Below are 18,262 nucleotides of genomic sequence, written 5' to 3'. Positions count from 1 at the left end.
TCTGCATCTTCTAAATCATGGGTCACTGGGGCCCCAGCAGGGCTTCCATCCAGAGCATGGTTGATAGGAGAGAGGGTGCCCGGGAGACACAGAAGGGTGAAGGGCTAGGAGAAAGGAGGGAGCAGCCTCCAGGAGCCAGGTACTTCTTGGAACATGGGAGGCATGACAGGGCCATGGCCTCTCTGGACAGGGCCATGCTGGACTGTGGCTAAAACGTGAGCCCAGGGCAAACAAGAAGTCTGTGAAACTCCTCAGGGAAGCCCTGATGCAGCAGCTGCCACCCCTCTGCCTGGGTGCAGGGCATGCACCCCCTTCAGGCTGTCCTGCAGGTCTGTGTCAGTCACCCCTACACCCAACCCCACCTGTTTCACAACACCCGTGAGGAGTGGAGGAGGGGTCGGGGGACAGAGAGCCCAGAGTCTGAATGGCTGGTGGGGGAGCCGGGGCATCTCACCAAGGTGGCCCTTGAATGGCAGTAGGGGAGGCCCGTGGGAGGTGGACCCAGGTGGTGGACAGTGGAGGGAGGGCGCATGCCTATCTGTGCCTGTCTTCATATCCCTGAAGCATGAGGCTCGTGGGCCCCTCCCTGAGGATTGCTTCAGGGAACCTGCTGAGGGGACCTGGGACTTGTTTGGGAGTCAGCCCCATGCCCCACTCTTCTCCAACCCCATTCCTGCTGCCAGAGCAGGGCCCTTGAGCCTCACATAACTCATCCTGACCCAGCCGGGAGCCTCAGTTCCCAGGACCCTGGGGCCACCAGGCCAAGCAGGGCTGTGGAGAGGTGGGTGGAGTGGCTAGCCTGGCTCCCAGACCTGCTTCTGCTCCCTAGTTTCCCTCGGTGCCAGAAGAGTAGGGGTCCTACCTGGAGGACCCTTCACCCTCAGGAAGGCTGTGGGTATGGGGAATGGGAGGAGGGTCTCCACTTGCAACCCCCATCCCAGCCAGATCTCAGAGGCCTGCCCAAAGGCCCCTCCAACCTGATGGGAGTGGAGGCGTGCTGGGGAGGAGAAAGTCCCCCAATCCGGCCTTTCCCAAAGCATTCGCAGATGGCCACTGGGCTCTGGCCCACTCCTGTCTCCCCAGCTGTTACACCATCTGCAGGTGGGGGTAGTGACAAGTGGAGGCAAGGCCCACCACACACAGCCCTGGCACACAGGCCCTCAGCCTGCATTCACTGCACCTCCTGGGAGCTGGCTATGCAGGCAGGATCCCTGGGATGGATTTAAAACACTGATTACCTCAGACAAGCTCCCCAACCCCTCTGAGCCTTGGTTTCCCCACCAGTAACACAGGGATAGTATAAGGAGCCACCTCCATTTATTTCTTCTGCACATCTGAATTGAGCATCCACTGTATGTACCAGCCCGATAGCGTCCCTGCTCTCCCTTAGCTGATGTTTCAGGGGGAGACAAAGGACACTAAACCCAATCTCAGCTGGTGGCCGGTGCCGCCAGGAGGTGAGCCAGGTTCAGGGCCACCTGCAGGCTGGGACCAGGGAGGCACTCTGAGGTGGTGGCCCTTGACTTGAGACTGGGCCTGTGAGAAGGAGCCGGTGTGTGACAATCTGGGGTAACAGCACATGCCAGGGGAGCTCACTTTGAAGGAGCAGACAGGCCTGTGTGGCTGGAGGCAGACCTAGTTGGGGAGAGTCAAGAGAAACCAGCTGGCTGGAGAGGGGTTTGGAGGTGCTGCCGGAAGCTGGCTGAGCGTGGGCTGAGTTGTGGGCAGATAGGGAAGGAGGGAAGGTGGATGTGGGTTGGCGGGCAGGACCAGCTGCTCAGTAGTGGCGGGGGCTGGTGAGGGGATGCAGGTCTGGTGGCTTAGCAGGGTGCCGGCAGTAAGTCAGAGCCCCATGTGTGCCCTGGAGTTGAAAGGTGGAGGCAGGAACAGACCCATCCAGGGACTACCCTGCTTTCCGTCAACCAGAACCCCTGGAGTCTCTGGATGAAACACACTGGGCTCCCAGGCAGGGGGCATTGGGGTGGGGGTTGTTCACATGTGCCTTTGGATTTGCTTCAGAACTCTGATAAGAGCCCAGGTCTCCGGGGCTTATGGTGGCCTGGGCTTGCAGGTCATGATGCTAGGAGGGTCCTGGGCCGGGAAGCCCTGAGCAGGGCCCAGGCCATCCATGGGGGGTCAGTAGCCAGCACCTTCCCTTCCGCCTGCAGGCTGCTGATACGCAGGAGGAAATCCTGGCGGGTTCCTGTGGGGGTGAGCTGGCGGGGCCTCCCGGCTGCTTTTAAGGCCACTGCCCGCCCCGTCCCGCCTGCCTGCACTGTGCCTGCCTCCTAGAGCTCATTCCCTGCGCCACTGACTGCCTGACGCTGTCCTGGACAGCGTGCCCGCCAGCCATGGCAGGACCCCGGGGCCTCCTCCCGCTCTGCCTCCTGGCCTTCTACCTCTCAGGCTTCAGCTTCATCAGGGGGCAGGTGAGTGTGAGCCAGTCTCAGGGGCACACAGCATCTGGGCCCTGCTGGCCAGTGGTGGGAACAGGGAGGAGCTGGACATTGAGGGGCATGGGCCTGGGGAGACACCACAGCTGGTGCCTGTCTGACCTCTGAGCAGGCCTGGGAGGCGGCTGTTGTGCCCACCTCCCCAGGCTGAGGTCTGCATCTGGCCACCCGGGGTGCAGGGGTGTGTCGGCCACCTTCCTCTGACTATGCCGGGTCAGGGCACCCCAGCCTGCAGCTGAAGGGTATAGAGGCAGGCCCTTCCAGTTTCTACTGCCCTTCCAGCCCAGATGGAGGCCCACGTCTTGTGTGGCCCTCACCTGGGGGTTGGTGATGTGATCACCTCCAACCCCTGAGGACAACAAACAGATTGAGGTGGGGCATGTGTGTGCACGTGTGTGTGCCTGTGTCCAGCCCCAAGAGTGCTGGGAGGTGAACGAGTCACTCACCCCCAGTGCCCAGGGTTATGAGCAGCTGACAAGGACACACTCCAGCCTCAGAGCTGCCATGGAGCAGCCGCAGCCTGGCAGGTCCCCTTGAATCTTCACAGCCTCAGGGCCACTCCTCCCGTCCTCCTCGTGAGGAAGCCAAAGCCCTAGGATGACAGGGCCAGGCCATTCCCATTCTGAAGTCATGCTCCAAACTCCTGCCTATGATTCCGATCCGTGCATGCTGGCCAGGCAGGGTGCTGGGATGCAGCCACAGCCAGCTCCTCAGTCAGGTTCCTGTGACAGGCTTCTGGCTGCAGAGTCTCCCACTCTGGTGATGGAGGTAGTCTCTCTCCTGTGAGGCCAAGTGTGTCTGCCTCTTGGGGCAGCTACCAGCATCCCCATGGCACAGATGGGCAGACAAAGGTCCACAGAGGGAAAGACCTGCCCAGGATCCCACAGGCAGTCCAGCCAGGGACACAGGCTTCCTGCCACCATCAGGTGCTTTCTCTTGGACACCTGTGGTCCTTCAGAGAGGCAGCAGGGAGAGGGGCCTCACCAGCTTCAGGACCAGGCCAGGGCTGGTGACAGGAAGATATGAGGCTGAGAAGGCAACAGTGATGGGGGAAGAGCTGAGGGTTCCAGGGCTGTGCTCAGAGCCCTGCAGGTGAGCTCCTACCCTCCCCTTAACTCAGTTTCCCCACATACCATGCAAGGGAATTTCAAAGGCCTCTGCCACCTTCTCATGCTCTGGGTAGTGAGGACAGAGGTCAGTGAGGGGCCTCAGATTAGAGGTTTTTCCTTGTCAGAGATCTGTGGCTCTGGCCACTCCTTGTGGATGGGGCTGCGGCAGTGCTGGCCCATCTAACACAGCCAGGTGGCCTCTGTTCCAGCACCCTGAGTAGCTAAGAGCCACTGTAAATGCAGTTGGCCCTCTGTATCTGTGCACTCTGTGCGTGGGTTCAACCAGCCCTGGATTGCAAATATTCAGGGAAGGCCGGGTGCAGTGACTCACACCTGTAATCCCAGCACTTTGGGAGGCTGAGACAGGCAGATCACGAGGTCAGGAGTTCAAGACCAGGCTGACCAACATGGAGAAACCCTGTCTCTACTAAAAATACAAAAAATTAGCTGGGCATGGTGGTGCATGCCTGTAATCCTAGCTACTTAGGAGACTGAGGCAGGGAATCACTTGAACCTGGGAGGCAAAGGTTGCAGTGAGCCGAGATCGTGCCATTGCACTCCAGCCTGGGCAACAAGAGCAAAACTCTGTCTCAAAAAAGAGAAAGAAAAGAAAAGAAACAAAATATTCAGGGAAAGAATGCCGAACATGTTCAGACTTTTTTTTCTTTTTTTTTTTTTTTTTGAGATGGAGTCTCGCTCTGTTGCCCAGGCTGGAGTGCAGTGACACAGTCTCAGCTCACTGCAACCGCCGTCTCCTGGGTTCAAGCAATTCTCCTCTCTCAGCCTCCCGAGTAGCTGGCATTGCAGTCCGGTGCCACCACACCCAGCTAAGTTTTGTATTTTTAGTAGAGACGGGGTTTCACCATTTTGGGCAGGCTGGTCTCTAACTCCTGACCTCAGGTAATCCACCTGCCTCAGCCTCCCAAACTGCTGGGATTACAGGCATGAGCCGCCGTGCCCAGCCCCATTTTCAGACTTTTCTATGTACACAGCATTTGCATTGTATTCAGTATTATAAGTCGTCTAGGGATGACTTAAGGTATATGGGAGGATGCACATAGGTTATATGTGAATTTGATGCCATTTTTTTGTTTTTGAGATGGTGTCTTGCTCTGTTGCCCAGGCTGGAGTGCAGTGGCATGATCTCAGCTCACTGCAACCTCTGCCTCCCGGATTCGAGGGATTCTACTGCCTCGGCCCAAGTAGCTGGGACTACAAGCGCACGCCACCACACCCAGCTAATTTTTGTATTTTTAGTAGAGGTGGGGTTTTGCCATATTAGGCTGGTCTCGAACTCCTGACCTCAGGTGATCCACCAGCCTCGGCCTCCCAAAGTGCTGGGATTACAGGCATGAGCCACCATGCCCAGCCTCCATGCCATTTTATATCAGGGACTTGAGCATCCGTGGATTTTGGTATCTGAGGAAGATCCTGGAACCAATCCCCCACAGACACCAAGGGACAACTGTGTATTAGGAATGGCAGCTCTGAGGGGAAGTGAGGTCCCGGGTCACATGTTCATAAGGGGGAGCAGCAGGACGGGCGTGCAGATGGATCTAGGCAACAAGGCAGGAAGGCTTCCCAGGAAGGGTCTTAGCACTTGCCCGTTCAGCAGCTTTTCAGCGAGGGCACGCAGCTAGACATGTGCAGTGGAACCTGTAGCGGGAGGGGAGCGCAGTCCAGAACCCAGCCCCGCGCCCTCCCTGATCTGACTGAAGGTAGGAAAAGCAGTTTGTGGTTCCTTCCTCTCTGACAGGATTTGGATTCTGGAGTCTCAGCCTTAAAAAGTCCCCATGAGCCAGGTCCCAGCTTGGGAGAATTTCATCCACCTTCTCACCAAAGGCTTCACACTCATGTCTCCTCAACTTCCCCCAGCAGCGGCTCTGTGGGAAGCCGACGTTGCAAAATCAGGTCTGCAGGGGTGCGGTGGGGGAGAGACAGCACCCGCTCTGGCTGAGTCCCGAGGTGCCCCCAGGAAGGAGGGAATCTGACTCAGCACTCAGGCTGTGATCCAGCCTCACTCCACCCAGCCGGACTACCGGCAAGATGTGGGCTCAGACCGCAGATGCTCCTTCCAGGCCACGGGGTGGAGGCAGAACCCCTCGGTGTGGTCCCGGAGAAGCACTGATGCGGCAGCCGGCTTACCGTTCATCAGCATTTCCCACATGTTCACAAACACCCAGGTCCTGTGAGCGGACATCCACGCCAGGCTCTAAAGCTCTTGCTTCTTTCTGGGCCCTGACTGTCCCAGGGTGCAGACAGTACAGCCTTACTCAGCCGGGGCCCTTAATCCAGAGCTGACCACTGTTCCTCCAAGAGCTGGTCCACAGCCAGAATGGTGACTGCACTGGCAGCTTTGCCCAGCTGGCCAGGTGGCTTTGAGGGGAGCTTGGCTCCTGCCAAGCCTCTGCCCTGAGCCAGCAGCTGCTCAGCCTGCGAGTTACCCAATTTCCTAGTCACTCCCTGGCTCAGCAAAGGCGAGCCTCAGGATAGGGAACAAGCCTACAACATCCCAGCTCTGCCGCTCCACGCAGACTGCTCCCAGCAACTTCCCTGTTTGCAGACCGCAGAGGCATGAGCGGAAAAGGCCAAATCACAGTAGCACAGAGGCCCTGGGGCCCTGGTGTTTGCCAGAAGAAAGCGTTGAGGGCACCATTTCTCCTTTTCTCTTGTTTTGAGAAAGCACACATCTGTAAATTATTCTAGGAAAAGGATGTTCTGGGGTCACTCCCTTTGGACCACACTGTGTCAGCATTTTTCAAGATGAGAACATCTCCGATTCTCCAGCCTGTGCCATAAGCCTCCCAACAACCGCCCCCCACCCAAGCCCGGTCCTCCCACTGTAACCGGTTTAGTTCCACTCCTCCTGAGTTCAGTGCTGAAGGTTACTGGGACTTCATTACCATAGAAGGCAGCCCCGCTGGGGGACTTCCAGGAGCTGTGGCAGGCCAGTGAGTGGGACTCCAGGGCCGGGGCTTTCATCAGCATCCCTGCGCCCATGCCATGGTGGCAGGCTGGACTCTTCACATCTTCCATGCCCCACCCAGTTGCTGAGACCTTCTCCCAATTCAGCTCACCACCTCAAGCCCTCTCAAATCTCTCCCAATCCATTTCCACTGTCCCTGCCTTGGCTGGCCCAGGCCACCCACAAGTGATGGCCTCTTTCCCACCTACACCTGCCCCCTCAACTCTGTTCTCCAGGCAGCAGCCAGAAGGCCAATTTAGAACAAACTGGCCGGGCACAGTGGCACATGCCTGCAATCCTAGCTACTTAGGAGGCTGAGGTGGGAGGATCGCCTGAGCCCAGGATCATACCACTGCACTGCAGCTGGGGCGACAGAGCGAGACCCTGTCTCAAAGACAAACAAAAATGACAAACTAAGTCACGGGGCTGTCCTGGACTCTGCCTTACCCAGGTTTACAAAGCTCCTGCACCCAGGCCACAGACCCTCTCCAGTCCCCACTGGGCCACTACCTGCCTTGTCACACAATTGCCTTGGCTTCTACTGTCCCCACAGCCAGGAGCGCTGTCCTTGGCCAATTCCAATACATCCTTCAGGTCCCAAGTCAATGATCACCCCAAGCAGGAAGCCACCTGGGGCCCCAGCCACGGTGCCCTGGGTTTCCTCAGAGGCCAGCATGGCCCATTGTCGCCTGAGACTGCCCAGCCCAAACACACGCGGACCAGAGACCTGCACATAGCTGCTCACATGAACTCAGCCTCTCAGGGCCGGGCCCTTAGTCTCTGCCCCCTGGGCAGCAGAGAAAGCCCTTTCGCACAGTTAGAGAGGGTCATTTGGTAGCAATGTGTGAAAATGCTCACAGCAGATGGTGGCTGGAGGCCCAGCCCCATGGTACATGGCGGGAGCTGGCATCGTGCCTGTGCCCATGAGTTGAGAATGGAGTCACCGTGTCCTTCCAAGACAGCATCGGCTCTGTCAGGTATTATTATTATTATTATTATTATTATTATTATTTGAGACAGAATCTGGCTCTGTTGCCAGGTGCCAGGCTGGAGTGCAGTGGCTCAATCTCGGCTCACTGCAACCTCCGCCTCCCAGGTTCAAGCAATTCTCCTGCCTCAGCCTCCCAAGTAGCTGGGACTACAGGCACGCACCACCATGCCCAGCTGATTTTTGTATTTTCTAGTAGAGACAGGGTTTCACCATGTTGGCCATGATGGTCTCGATCTCCTGACCTCGTGATCCGCCCTCCTTGGCCTCCCAAAGTGCTGGGATTACAGGATTGAGCCACCGCGCGCAGCCCATGTATTATTTCTTTATCTTTAAACAAAGGGCCAAAGTGAGCACTAGGCTGGGAGTCTGGGTTCCAGTTCCTGGTTCACACCCTGTTCGTCACCTGAAATGGGCTGGGGGGCGCAATGTGGCTAGATTCTCTAGTGTCAGAGGGTATGCAGTCAGAACCTTCTGGGCAGGCACATAGGGACTTGCTGTGACATTAACAACTTGTGACAGACAGGGTTATCAGGGCCTTCCCCACCTCACTGCACTCCCACTGAGCACATGGGAAGCCGCGGCTGGAGGGGTATGAGGCCTGGCCGCAATAAGGACAGAGTTGGGGCTGGGTGCGGAGTCCAGGCCCCTGACCACATCCCGACTGTGGCCCAGGGGCTGTCCAAACGCTGTGATGTGAAAACCACGCTTGCCACTCATGTACCCTGCACCTCGTGCGCGGCCGTCAAGAAGCAGACGTGTCCTCCAGGCTGGCTTCGGGAGCTCCCGGATCAGATAGCCCAGGACTGCCGGTGCGGGCCACCCCCCCACTTACCCGTGTTCAGGAGCGTCCTGTGGGGTGGCAGAGGCTGGGGGAGCCTGACAGACCTACAACATGAGGACAGGCACTCACTTATCCATGCCCCAGAGGCCCCTCCTGGGTGGCAGAGACAGGCGGGGAGGAAGGGGTAAAGGGAGGGGACAGGAGGGCTTTATGGGGCACCTGCTATGTGCTACGCCCTGTGCTCACCTCTGGGCCAGGAAGAGCAGGTGTGGGGGAGCCCCGGAAGCCAATGTGGGGAGGCTTGGGGGGCTGTGGATGGGAGCCTTTCCCCTCACCCCACCCACCCTCTGCTTCCAGCTACGAAGTACAGCTGGGGGGCTCTATGGTGTCCATGAGCGGCTGCAGACGGAAGTGCCGGAAGTACATGGTGGAGAAGGCCTGCTGCCCTGGCTACTGGGGCTCCCAGTGCTATGGTATGGGTGAAAGGGGGACCCGCCTTGCTCCTCACACCCACCCCCAGCTCTGGGGAAGCCCTCTGCAGGAGCTACCTGCATTCCCCTTCAACTTGTTCATTTCATGAACATTCACGGAGCACCTCCCCGGCTCAGCCCCCTCACTCTTGCTGCCCTGGAGGAGGGGCCGTGTCTGGGCTTGGGTTCTGGTCACAGAGCTGAGTTCTGCCGGGTCCACAGAATGCCCTGGCGGTGCCCAGACCCCATGCAATGGCCACGGGACCTGCTTGGATGGCATAGAAAGGAATGGGACCTGTGTGTGCCAGGTAAGGGCTGGGCAGGGTGGGCTGGAGGCTCGGAGGGGCCACGCTGACTCACTGCATCCACTACCAGGAAAACTTCCGTGGCTCAGCCTGCCAGGAGTGCCAAGACCCCAACCGGTTCGGGCCTGACTGCCAATCGGGTGAGTGCTTGCAAGGCAGGAGGGGAGGGCAGCACCCACCTGGGGACCCATGGGGATGCAGTCCCTGCAACTGGCTCCCACCTGTCCCTTCAGCCTCTATGCCAGGTCCTCAGCCTTGCATGTCCCTTTCAGGAACATGTGCTTTGCTTTGTCACACCCCCAGCCCTTTGCACATGCTGCTGCCCTGAGAGGCCTTCCCCAGGAAGCCCCAGGTTGGGCTCCCACCACCTCTGTGGTCCTGCATCACAGCCCTGTGCTCTATTTTTTTTTTTTTTTTTTTTTGAGACGGAGTCTTGCTCTGTCGCCAGGCTAGAGTGCAGTGGTGCAATCTCGGCTCACCGCAACCTCTGCCTCCCGGTTCAAGCGATTTTCCTGCCTCAGCCTCCAGAGTAGCTGGGACTACAGGCATGTGCCACCACTCCCAGCTGATTTTTCGTGTTTTTTTAGTAGAGAAAGGGTTTCACTATGTTGGCCAGGATGGTCTAGATCTCTTGACCTTGTGACCCCCCTGCCTGCCTTGGCCTCCCAAAGTGCTGGGATTACAGGCATGAGCCACAGTACCCGGCCCACAGCTCTGTACTCTTAAGTACAGCTCTATACTCTGTACTCAGCTCTGTACCTGCCTGAACTGAGTTCTAAAAATACAGAGAGCAGGGACCCAACATTCCGATGGGTGCCTGGGTGAGGCTGGGGTCTCATCTGTCTCTGTGTGTCCCTCCCAGTGTGCAGCTGTGTGCACGGCGTGTGCAACCATGGGCCACGTGGAGATGGAAGCTGCCGGTGCTTTGCTGGATACACTGGCCCCCACTGTGATCAAGGTGAGCAGTGCCACTGGGACAGCCTGGGGCAGCAGGTCCCCCATGGCCTGAGCAAAAGAGGCCGACTGGTTGAGGATGGGGCCCAAGCCTCAGCAGGACCTCTGCCTGCAGCCTTGTTGGGGAAGGGGTGTCATCTGAGATGCCCACTGTCCAGAGGCCCAGCAAGGGCAGGGCCTGCTCCAAGTCACACAGAACAGGCAGGGCCCCTTTGCCCCTGTGTTCCTCCCCAGTCTGGGCTTGGGCCCATCGGTGCTCTCTCCCCTCTGCTCAGAGCTGCCCATCTGCCAGAAGCTGCGCTGTCCCCAGAACACCCAGTGCTCTGCAGAGGCCCCCAGCTGTAGGTGCCTGCCCGGCTACACGCAGCAAGGCAGTGAATGCCAAGGTGAGCCTGGACTCAGAAGCCAGGGACTTCAGTTCAGGGTGGACAGGGTCTGAGAGAGCATCCTTCAACCCAGCAGGTACAATGTAATTCACAGGGAGGGAGAGCCATCCCTAAGGGGAGCCTATCTTCAAGGTCTGGGTCAGCCTTGGCTGGCCCTCAGTGGAAGCTGTGGTGGAGACAGGGCTCCTGGGTGTTTGGCTCACTTGGGTTCTCTCTCTGCGCTGGCAGCCCCCAACCCCTGCTGGCTATTACCCTGCTCACCGCTGGCCCAGTGCTCAGTAAGCCCCACGGGGCAAGCTCAGTGTCATTGTCCTGAGAACTACCATGGCGACGGGATGGTGTGTCTGCCCAAGGACCCGTGCACCGACAACCTTGCTGGCTGCCCCAGCAACTCTACCTTGTGTGTGTACCAGAAGCCAGGCCAGGTGAGCCAGGGTCCCAGGCTGGAACTGCCCCCACAGTGTACCCACTCACACTGGCTGAGGGGCCCTGGGCAAGTCACGGGCCTTCTGGGAGCCTCCTTTTCCCCATTTGTAAAATGGGGGGAGGATGACGGTCCTCTTCGGGGAGGGACTGAGCAGGGCTCTGTGGGTAGGGCAGACGCTCGTGGTTCTCGGGGCTGGACGTGGTATTCCCCTCCCTCCCTGTCGGGGGCCAGGCTTCCTGCATCTGCCGGTCAGGCCTGGTCAGCATCAAAAGCAATGCCTCTGGGGGCTGCCAAGCCTTCTGCTCCCCCTATTCCTGCGACCGGTCAGCCACCTGCCAGGTGACCGCTGATGGGAAGACCAGGTAAGCATGGGGGTGTGAGGGGTAGGGGGGCCTCAGAGCAGAGACAGTGGGTTGGACAAGTGTGCCCCCTGTGGGGAGGCGTGGGGGGGAGGAGCTGGGGGGCACAGCCTCTGGCCTGACTGACTCTCCCTGGGCTCCCAGCTGTGTGTGCAAGCAGGGCGAGGTGGGGGATGGGCGTGCCTGCTACGGACACCTGCTCCAGGAGGTGCAGAAGGCCATGCAGACAGGCCGGGTGTTCCTGCAGCTGAGGGTCGCCATGGCCATGATGGGTGCGTGACCCCACTGCCTGCCCATGACCTACCCCTCACTCCCAGCACAGCTGGCACGGAGGGAGGGGCTGCCTCTGCAGGTTTCCCCAGAGCTGTAGGAACAAACAGCGGGCTATGGGGGTGCACACGGCAGGTGGGAGCTGCCCTCCAACCCTGAGGCCCCCATCTACCCTAAATCTAGGCCGAATACCCGACCCCAAGTCCCCCACCCTAGGACAGATGCCTGAGGGTCTTCTGAGACCCCCAGGGTCTCCCCAGCTCCCCTCTGATGCTCCCTCGCCCTGCCCCCAGACCAGGGCTGCCGGGAGATCCTCACCACAGCAGGCCCGTTCACCGTGCTGGTGCCGTCCATACCCTTCTCCTCCTCCAGGACCATGAACGTGAGCCCCTCCCCCTGGCAGAGCTGGCCCCCGGCCCTTGCCTCCTCCCCTGGATACAGCCCAGTCTTCAAGGCCTGAGAACCTGGGAGGCATCAGAGACTGGGAGGCATCCTGTCCCCCACATTGCTTGAGTAGGGGTGACGTGAAGAGGACCGGCCCCCCACCCCGGCTCACTTGGCTCCCTGCCTTGTGTCTGCAGGCATCCCTCGCCCAGCAGCTCTGCCGACAGCACATCATCGCAGGGCAGCACATCTTGGAGGACACGAAGTCCCAACAAACACGAAGGTGGTGGACGCTGGCTGGGCAGGAGATCACTGTCGCCTTCAACCAATTCACGGTGAGGGAGGAGGCTCAGCCTAGGGACAACAGGAGTCACGGCCTGGCAAGGGTGTGCAGGTGGAAGGGAGCCTCAGGACAGGGGGCTGGCCTATGGGATCTGGCCAGACCTCTTGTGTCTTCTCAGAAATACTCTTACAAGTACAAAGACCAGCCCCAGCAGACATTCAACATCTACAAGCCCAACAACGTAGCAGCCAATGGCATCTTCCACGTGGTCACTGCCCTGCGGTGGCAGCCCCCCTCTGGGATCTCGGGGGATCCCAAGGTGAGCCAGCATCCTCCCCTCCCCTCCCCTGTGCTGCTGGGTGACCTCAGACCCCTGCGGAGAGCAGGGAGTGGGCAGGAGCCATTCTGCTCAGGGCTGGAGCACAGCTTCTTCCCCCTGGGCTGAAGCAGCCTCATCCCTCCTTACAGAAAACTATCAGTCAGATCCTCGCCTCTACAGAGGTCTTCAGCCGCTTTGAAACCATCCTGGAGGTGAGCTGGGGGGAGGGGCCCTAGCCCATCTGGGCTTCTGGGCTTCTGGGCCAGGACTCATTGTCCCAGAATCTGCTCCATAGTGACCTGGGGCTCTGAAGTAGCATGGCCTCTGCCCACGTCCCATCCTCAAGTCTGAGGTTCTGCAGTAACATGGACCCATTACCCATGTCTCCCACTTTACTCAGTGGGAGTTTCCTGCAGGCCAAAGGTGGCAGGGCCCAGGCAGGACTCAGAGATGGAGGCTGGCCATGCAGCCCCCTGAGCCTCCCTTGCACTGCCACAGAACTGTGGGCTGCCCTCCATCCTGGACGGACCTGGGCCCTTCACAGTCTTTGCCCCAAGCAATGAGGCTGTGGACAGCTTGCGTGACGGCCGCCTGATCTACCTCTTCACAACAGTAAGCTCGGTGGGAGAAGGGGCTGTGGGTATGGGGGTACCAGAGCCTCCACGCCCCCCCACAGGGCCTCTGGGAGCCAAACCCTCTGTCCCCTGCCAGGGTCTCTCCAAACTGCAGGAGTTGGTGCGGTACCACGTCTATAACCACGGCCAGGTGCGAGGCCTGTCTCTGGGGGGCGCCCAGCTTGCACCCAGTGGGGCTGCATCTCTTCCCCTCCCCTCCCCTCCCCTCCTCTCCCCTTCCCATCTGTTCTGCTGTAGCACAGAGCAGAGCCTGGGGACAAAGGGGGTGGCTGTGAGCCTCCTGGACAGGACCGGGTATGGCCCCAAGGTGTGGCCAGAGGCCAGCCTAATGCCACAGTCTCCCTCACCCCAGCTGACCGTTGAGAAGCTCATCTCCAAGGGCCGGATCCTCACCATGGCCAACCAGGTCCTGGCCGTGAACATCTCTGAGGAGGTGAGGCACACGGACACCTGGGTGGATGGTGGGGCTGGCGGTGACCAGCTGCCCACTTGGCCTCTCAGCCCTGTGTGCTCCAAGCCCTGTGGTAGGCAGGACACTGCTGGGCCCTGGTGGGGTCATGGGGAAGGAAGGAGGCAGGGATCAAATTCCTCTGCCGCGGCCCAATGGGGGTTAAGGGGGAGGACTCCAAAGAGGAGCATGGGACACACGGTAGGGCTCCCTGTGGCAGAAGCCATGTAGGTAAGTTTCCCGGGGCTGGAGGAGTGTCGTTGGCCAGAGCTGAGGGAGAGGTGGCTGGCACAGTGGGCGGGGCCTTCAGCATCTCACTGAGCTGCCTGCTCTAACTGGGCTGCAGGGGTGGAGGTGGGCAGCCCCACTCGGCCGAGGTCAGCTGGGCCGGGCGTTGGCGCCATGGGTCTCTGCCACAGGGCCGCATCCTGCTGGGACCTGAGGGGGTCCCGCTGCAGAGGGTGGACCTGCTGGCCTCCAATGGTGTGATCCACATGCTGGATGGCATCCTGCTGCCCCCGACCATCCTGCCCATCCTGCCCAAGCACTGCAGCGAGGAGCAGCACAAGATCGTGGTGGTGAGCCTCGCCTGCACAGCCAGGGCCCTGCTCACTAACCCCTCCCACCCCTCCTGCCCCGCCCAGCGCTGCAGCAGCTGATCCTCTTCCCAGGGAGAGGCTCCAAGTCAGTGCTGGGCTAACGCCAGTTCTGAGACACTGCCGGCAGGCTCCCAGGGGCCCACCTGTGCTTCCCCCACACTCACCCTCACCCTCACCCTCACACTCACTGGGACTATGATTCCACCTCTGAGATAATTTTTTTTTTGAGGGAGGGTCTTGCTCTGTTGCCCAGGCTGGAGTGCAGTGGCACAAGCCCAACTCACTGCAATCTCAGAATCCTGGTTCAAGAGATTCTCCTCTCTCCGCCTCCTGAGTAGCTGGGACTACAGCGTCCACCACCACGCCTGGCTAATTTTTGTATTTTTAGTAGAGATGTGGTTTCACCATGTTGGCAGGCTGGTCTCAAACTCCTGACCTCAGCTGGTCTGCCTACCTCGGCCTCCCAAAGTGCTGGGATTACAGGCGTGAGCCACTGCGCCTGGCTGAGATAACTCTTGCATCCTCCACCACTCTGTTCCCTTTCACTCACTCTGTGCCTGCCTCTGGTCTCTGTTGTTTTCCAGAGATGCTAGCTCTCCCCAGCTCAGGGCCCTGCCCCTGCTCTCCCCTGCTCTCCCCTGCCCCTGCTCTCCCCTGCTCTCCCTTGCCTGAAACGCCAGCCCTGGGATTCCTGTGGTTTACTCTTCTCATCCCTTAATTCCCATTCAATGTTCCCTTCTCTGGGTTTGCCAAGTAAATAATGACTAACCCCTCTCCCCATCCTGCCCCTGCCCTGCCCAGGGCTCCTGTGTGGACTGCCAAGCCCTGAACACTAGCACGTGCCCCCTCAACAGTGTGAAACTGGTGAGCACCCCTTGGCCCAGCCCTCAGGGCCTCCTGACTGCCTGTCGAGGTTTCTGCCCTGGGTCAAGGGGGTGGGTGGGAGAAGCAGAGGCTGGGGGACGAGACCAGACCTGGAGGCTCAGTGCTGCCCAGCCCCACTGGTCTAGGTGGGAGCTCTGGACCCAGGGAGCAGAGGATCCTTGACCAGGGCTGCCTAGCAAAGGGGCTGGCCCAGGAGCCACAGCTGCTGACTGGCTTTGCACGGCCCACCTAGGACATCTTACCCAAGGAGTGTGTCTACATCCATGACCCAGCTGGGCTCAATGTGCTAAAGAAGGGCTGTGCCAGCTACTGCAACCAAACCATCATGGTGAGCCTGAGCCCGGGTGCCCGCTCCATAGTCACCTTGGCACCTGCTGCTCCTCAGGGGCCCCCAAGCTGGGGCTGGATGGGTGACTGCAGCCTAACAGTGGAAAAGGGGGGCCCAGAGAAACCACATCCACTCCCTTGCTCTGGAGATGGTGTCAGGGAGGGCATGGCCCCAGATGGCCTCTTGGACTTGCTGTCTCTTCCAGAAACAAGGCTGCTGCAAAGGTTTCTTCGGGCCTGACTGCACGCAGTGTCCTGGGGGCTTCTCCAGCCCCTGCTACGGCAAGGGCAACGTGAGTCCCATCCTCTCCTGGGGTGAGGAATGGGGAAGGCAGGGACGCCTTCACAAGTTGGCCATTGACTGGCTGTGTGTCTGGGTCAAGCCTGCCACGCTCTGGCCTTGGGGTCCTCACATCTAGGCATTGGAAAGTTGAATCAAATTATTTCTATTTTAATTAAAAATAATTAGAGAGGCTCCTCTGAAACATGGGCATAAAAGAAAAACTAAATAATAATAATAGTAATTAGAGAGGCTCACCCTTGTAATCCCAGCACTTTGGGAGGCCAAGGTGGGTGGATCACTTGAGGTCAGGAGTTCAAGACCAGCCTGGCCAACATGGCAAAACCCTATCTCTACTAATACAAAAATTAGCCTGGTGTTATGACACAGCTACTTGGGAGGCTGACGCAAGAGACTCACTTGAAGCCAGGAGGTGGAGGTTGCAGTGAGCTGAGATTGCCCCACTATACTCCATCCTAGGCAACAGAGTGAGAGTCCATCTCAAGTAATAATAATAATAATAATTAGATAGATTTTTTTTGGCAAAAAAATTTAGCTTTATTTCCAAAAAGCTACTTGGCAGTAGTTTCCTTTTGTGTTCTGTTTTTATCACTTTGTAATATCAGGGTCGCTTTAGCACCTGGCTATAGAAGAACACAGGAGTTATGTGTTTCTGGATTGAGCAAATGTCACTCATAAAGCCTCCAGGGCAAGGTGCCTTTTAGGGGCTAGGTCTTTGGCAGCATCAGTGATTTGGAAGAGCGCTTCCAGGATGAGTTCTCATGGGGAGCGTCAGAGCCAGCTCATGAAAGGAGGGAGTGTTGGGAGAGGGAATGTAGAGAGTCCCTTCCCCATGACTAATCCTGCCTCCTGCTCACTCTCTAGTGCAGTGATGGGATCCAGGGCAACGGGGCCTGCCTCTGCTTCCCAGACTACAAGGGCATTGCCTGCCACATCTGCTCCAACCCAAACAAGCATGGAGATCAGTGCCAGGAAGGTGGGTTGTCCTGGCCCAAGCCACCTCCTAGGGAGAAAAAAGGTCTGCTTGAAAATGGGTCTGGGGGCTCCCAAGAAGGGAAATGAGGTCCCAGGAGGAGGAATGAAGGCCAGAGGGAATAGAAGAAGATTTGAGAACAGAAGGAGATGCTGTCCCCTTCACCCATTCCAGGAAGGGAATTGTGGCTTAAAGTATGTAGGACTTAGGTCAGACACACTGAAGAACTTCCTGATGGTGGTGTCGGGATCAAGGCAACTAGAATGGGGTGACTGAAAGCTCAGAATGCTCCCCTCACATTTCATCTGCCTATCGAGTCTGAGAAAACCTCTGATTTTTCGACCCTGAAGTCCGATCTGTACTGGCTGCCCTACTCCCTGTACCCCCCAAGCCCGTCCAGCCAGCCCTGCCTCCTGCTCCTCAGCTGCCCTGCTCCCATCTACTACCTACAGACTGCGGCTGTGTCCATGGTCTCTGCGACAACCGTCCAGGCAGTGGGGGGGTGTGCCAGCAGGGCACGTGTGCCCCTGGCTTCAGTGGCCACTTCTGCAATGAGACCGTGAGGTACTGCGGGCCCATAGAGATGGCCGTGCACTGCCACCTGCATGCCCACTGTGTCACCCAGGGGGGCTTTGCCAGGTGAGAACTCACACCTTCTCTCTGCCCCACCCGTGACCTTTCACACCTGTCTGTAGGCTCTAGCCCCCTCCTGAGGCTCACTGGAGGCCCCTCCTTCGCCCACCCCCAGGTGTCGCTGTCTTGATGGCTTTGAGGGCAATGGCTTCTCCTGCACACCCAGCAACCCCTGCTCCCACCCGGACCGTGGTGGCTGCTCAGAGAATGTCAGTCCCCTTGCTCCTTCCCTGAAGTTCTGACTCAGAGGCAGGAGGTGGGATGCCCTGGCCCTCTGGCTACATCCCTATATCCCTGAATTATTTATCCTTGGCTCTCACAGGCTGAGTGTGTCCCTGGGGCCCGGGGCACCCACAACTGCACATGCCACAAAGGCTGGAGTGGGGATGGCCACGTCTGTGTGGCTATTGACGAGTGTGAGCTGGACACGAGAGGTGGCTGCCACGCCGACGCCCTCTGCAGCTATGTGGGCCCTGGACAGGTGAGGTGCAGCAGAGAGGGGGTGGGGGCCTTCGTTCTGGGGGAGTCTCTCCCTGACCCATTGACTCCTGGAACACGGAATCAGGTGCTCAGGGTCTGGAACCTCAGGTGCAGATGGGAACCCAGTGCTGACATGCTGAGTAGTAGCAGCTGGGGTTCGCTTCTTCCTCCATCCACTCATTGCTTTCCCAGGTGTTATCAGGCAAGTGTCCCGTGCCAGCCCCTATTCTAGAGGTAGGGAATGCGATACTGAGCAAAGCAGGACGAGCTCCCTGCCCGTGGGAGTGACCTCCCCAAAACTTTAGCCTCATGGAAATCCAGCCCTGGAGCTTTGCAGTGTCTGAGTCTAGTTACGGGAGCTCAGAACCTGGAGCCTTCCATGCAGAGCATTTCAGGACTGGTGAGTCTGCATTTGAACAGGCATTGAAGACTGTCTAATGAGTCAGCTAGGAGCCCAGGCCTGGCTGGTCAGGGTCAGCCTCCGCATATGGCCCAGGCCTGGCTGGTCAGGGTCAACCTCCGCAT

The 18,262-nt window shown here is 58.7% G+C and overlaps 1 protein-coding gene across 5 annotated transcripts in view; it reads left to right on the top strand.

The window, feature by feature from the left end:
• Window positions 1–2,235: 2,235 nt before the first annotated feature.
• The window catches only part of STAB1 (stabilin 1), a 29,853-nt gene continuing 13,826 nt past the window's right edge, over window positions 2,236–18,262 (top strand). For 2 of the 5 annotated variants that reach the window (XM_037736841.1, XM_037736821.1), the window contains exons 1-24: window positions 2,237–2,429; window positions 8,191–8,327; window positions 8,657–8,772; window positions 8,992–9,077; window positions 9,145–9,214; window positions 9,937–10,032; window positions 10,304–10,414; window positions 10,643–10,839; window positions 11,073–11,203; window positions 11,345–11,472; window positions 11,764–11,852; window positions 12,052–12,456; window positions 12,606–12,668; window positions 12,955–13,068; window positions 13,168–13,221; window positions 13,444–13,524; window positions 13,959–14,117; window positions 14,940–15,002; window positions 15,256–15,351; window positions 15,557–15,643; window positions 16,516–16,627; window positions 17,077–17,263; window positions 17,373–17,466; window positions 17,580–17,738. In XM_037736841.1, coding sequence (XP_037592769.1) covers window positions 2,352–2,429; window positions 8,191–8,327; window positions 8,657–8,772; window positions 8,992–9,077; window positions 9,145–9,214; window positions 9,937–10,032; window positions 10,304–10,414; window positions 10,643–10,839; window positions 11,073–11,203; window positions 11,345–11,472; window positions 11,764–11,852; window positions 12,052–12,456; window positions 12,606–12,668; window positions 12,955–13,068; window positions 13,168–13,221; window positions 13,444–13,524; window positions 13,959–14,117; window positions 14,940–15,002; window positions 15,256–15,351; window positions 15,557–15,643; window positions 16,516–16,627; window positions 17,077–17,263; window positions 17,373–17,466; window positions 17,580–17,738 — 2,913 coding nt within the window. In that variant the 5' untranslated portion in view covers window positions 2,237–2,351. Of the gene's footprint in view, window positions 2,430–5,318; window positions 5,474–8,190; window positions 8,328–8,656; window positions 8,773–8,991; window positions 9,078–9,144; window positions 9,215–9,936; window positions 10,033–10,303; window positions 10,415–10,642; window positions 10,840–11,072; window positions 11,204–11,344; window positions 11,473–11,763; window positions 11,853–12,051; window positions 12,457–12,605; window positions 12,669–12,954; window positions 13,069–13,167; window positions 13,222–13,443; window positions 13,525–13,958; window positions 14,118–14,939; window positions 15,003–15,255; window positions 15,352–15,556; window positions 15,644–16,515; window positions 16,628–17,076; window positions 17,264–17,372; window positions 17,467–17,579; window positions 17,739–18,262 lie in introns of all 5 variants that reach the window. The other 3 variants (XM_017541552.2, XM_037736908.1, XM_037736888.1) reach the window with 3 other exon arrangements.

The sequence above is a fragment of the Cebus imitator genome, unplaced genomic scaffold (genome assembly GCF_001604975.1).
Source record: "Cebus imitator isolate Cc_AM_T3 unplaced genomic scaffold, Cebus_imitator-1.0 Scaffold0, whole genome shotgun sequence".
In the NCBI taxonomy this organism is placed as follows: Eukaryota; Metazoa; Chordata; class Mammalia; order Primates; family Cebidae; genus Cebus; species Cebus imitator.
This window is presented reverse-complemented; position numbering and strand designations above follow the sequence as displayed.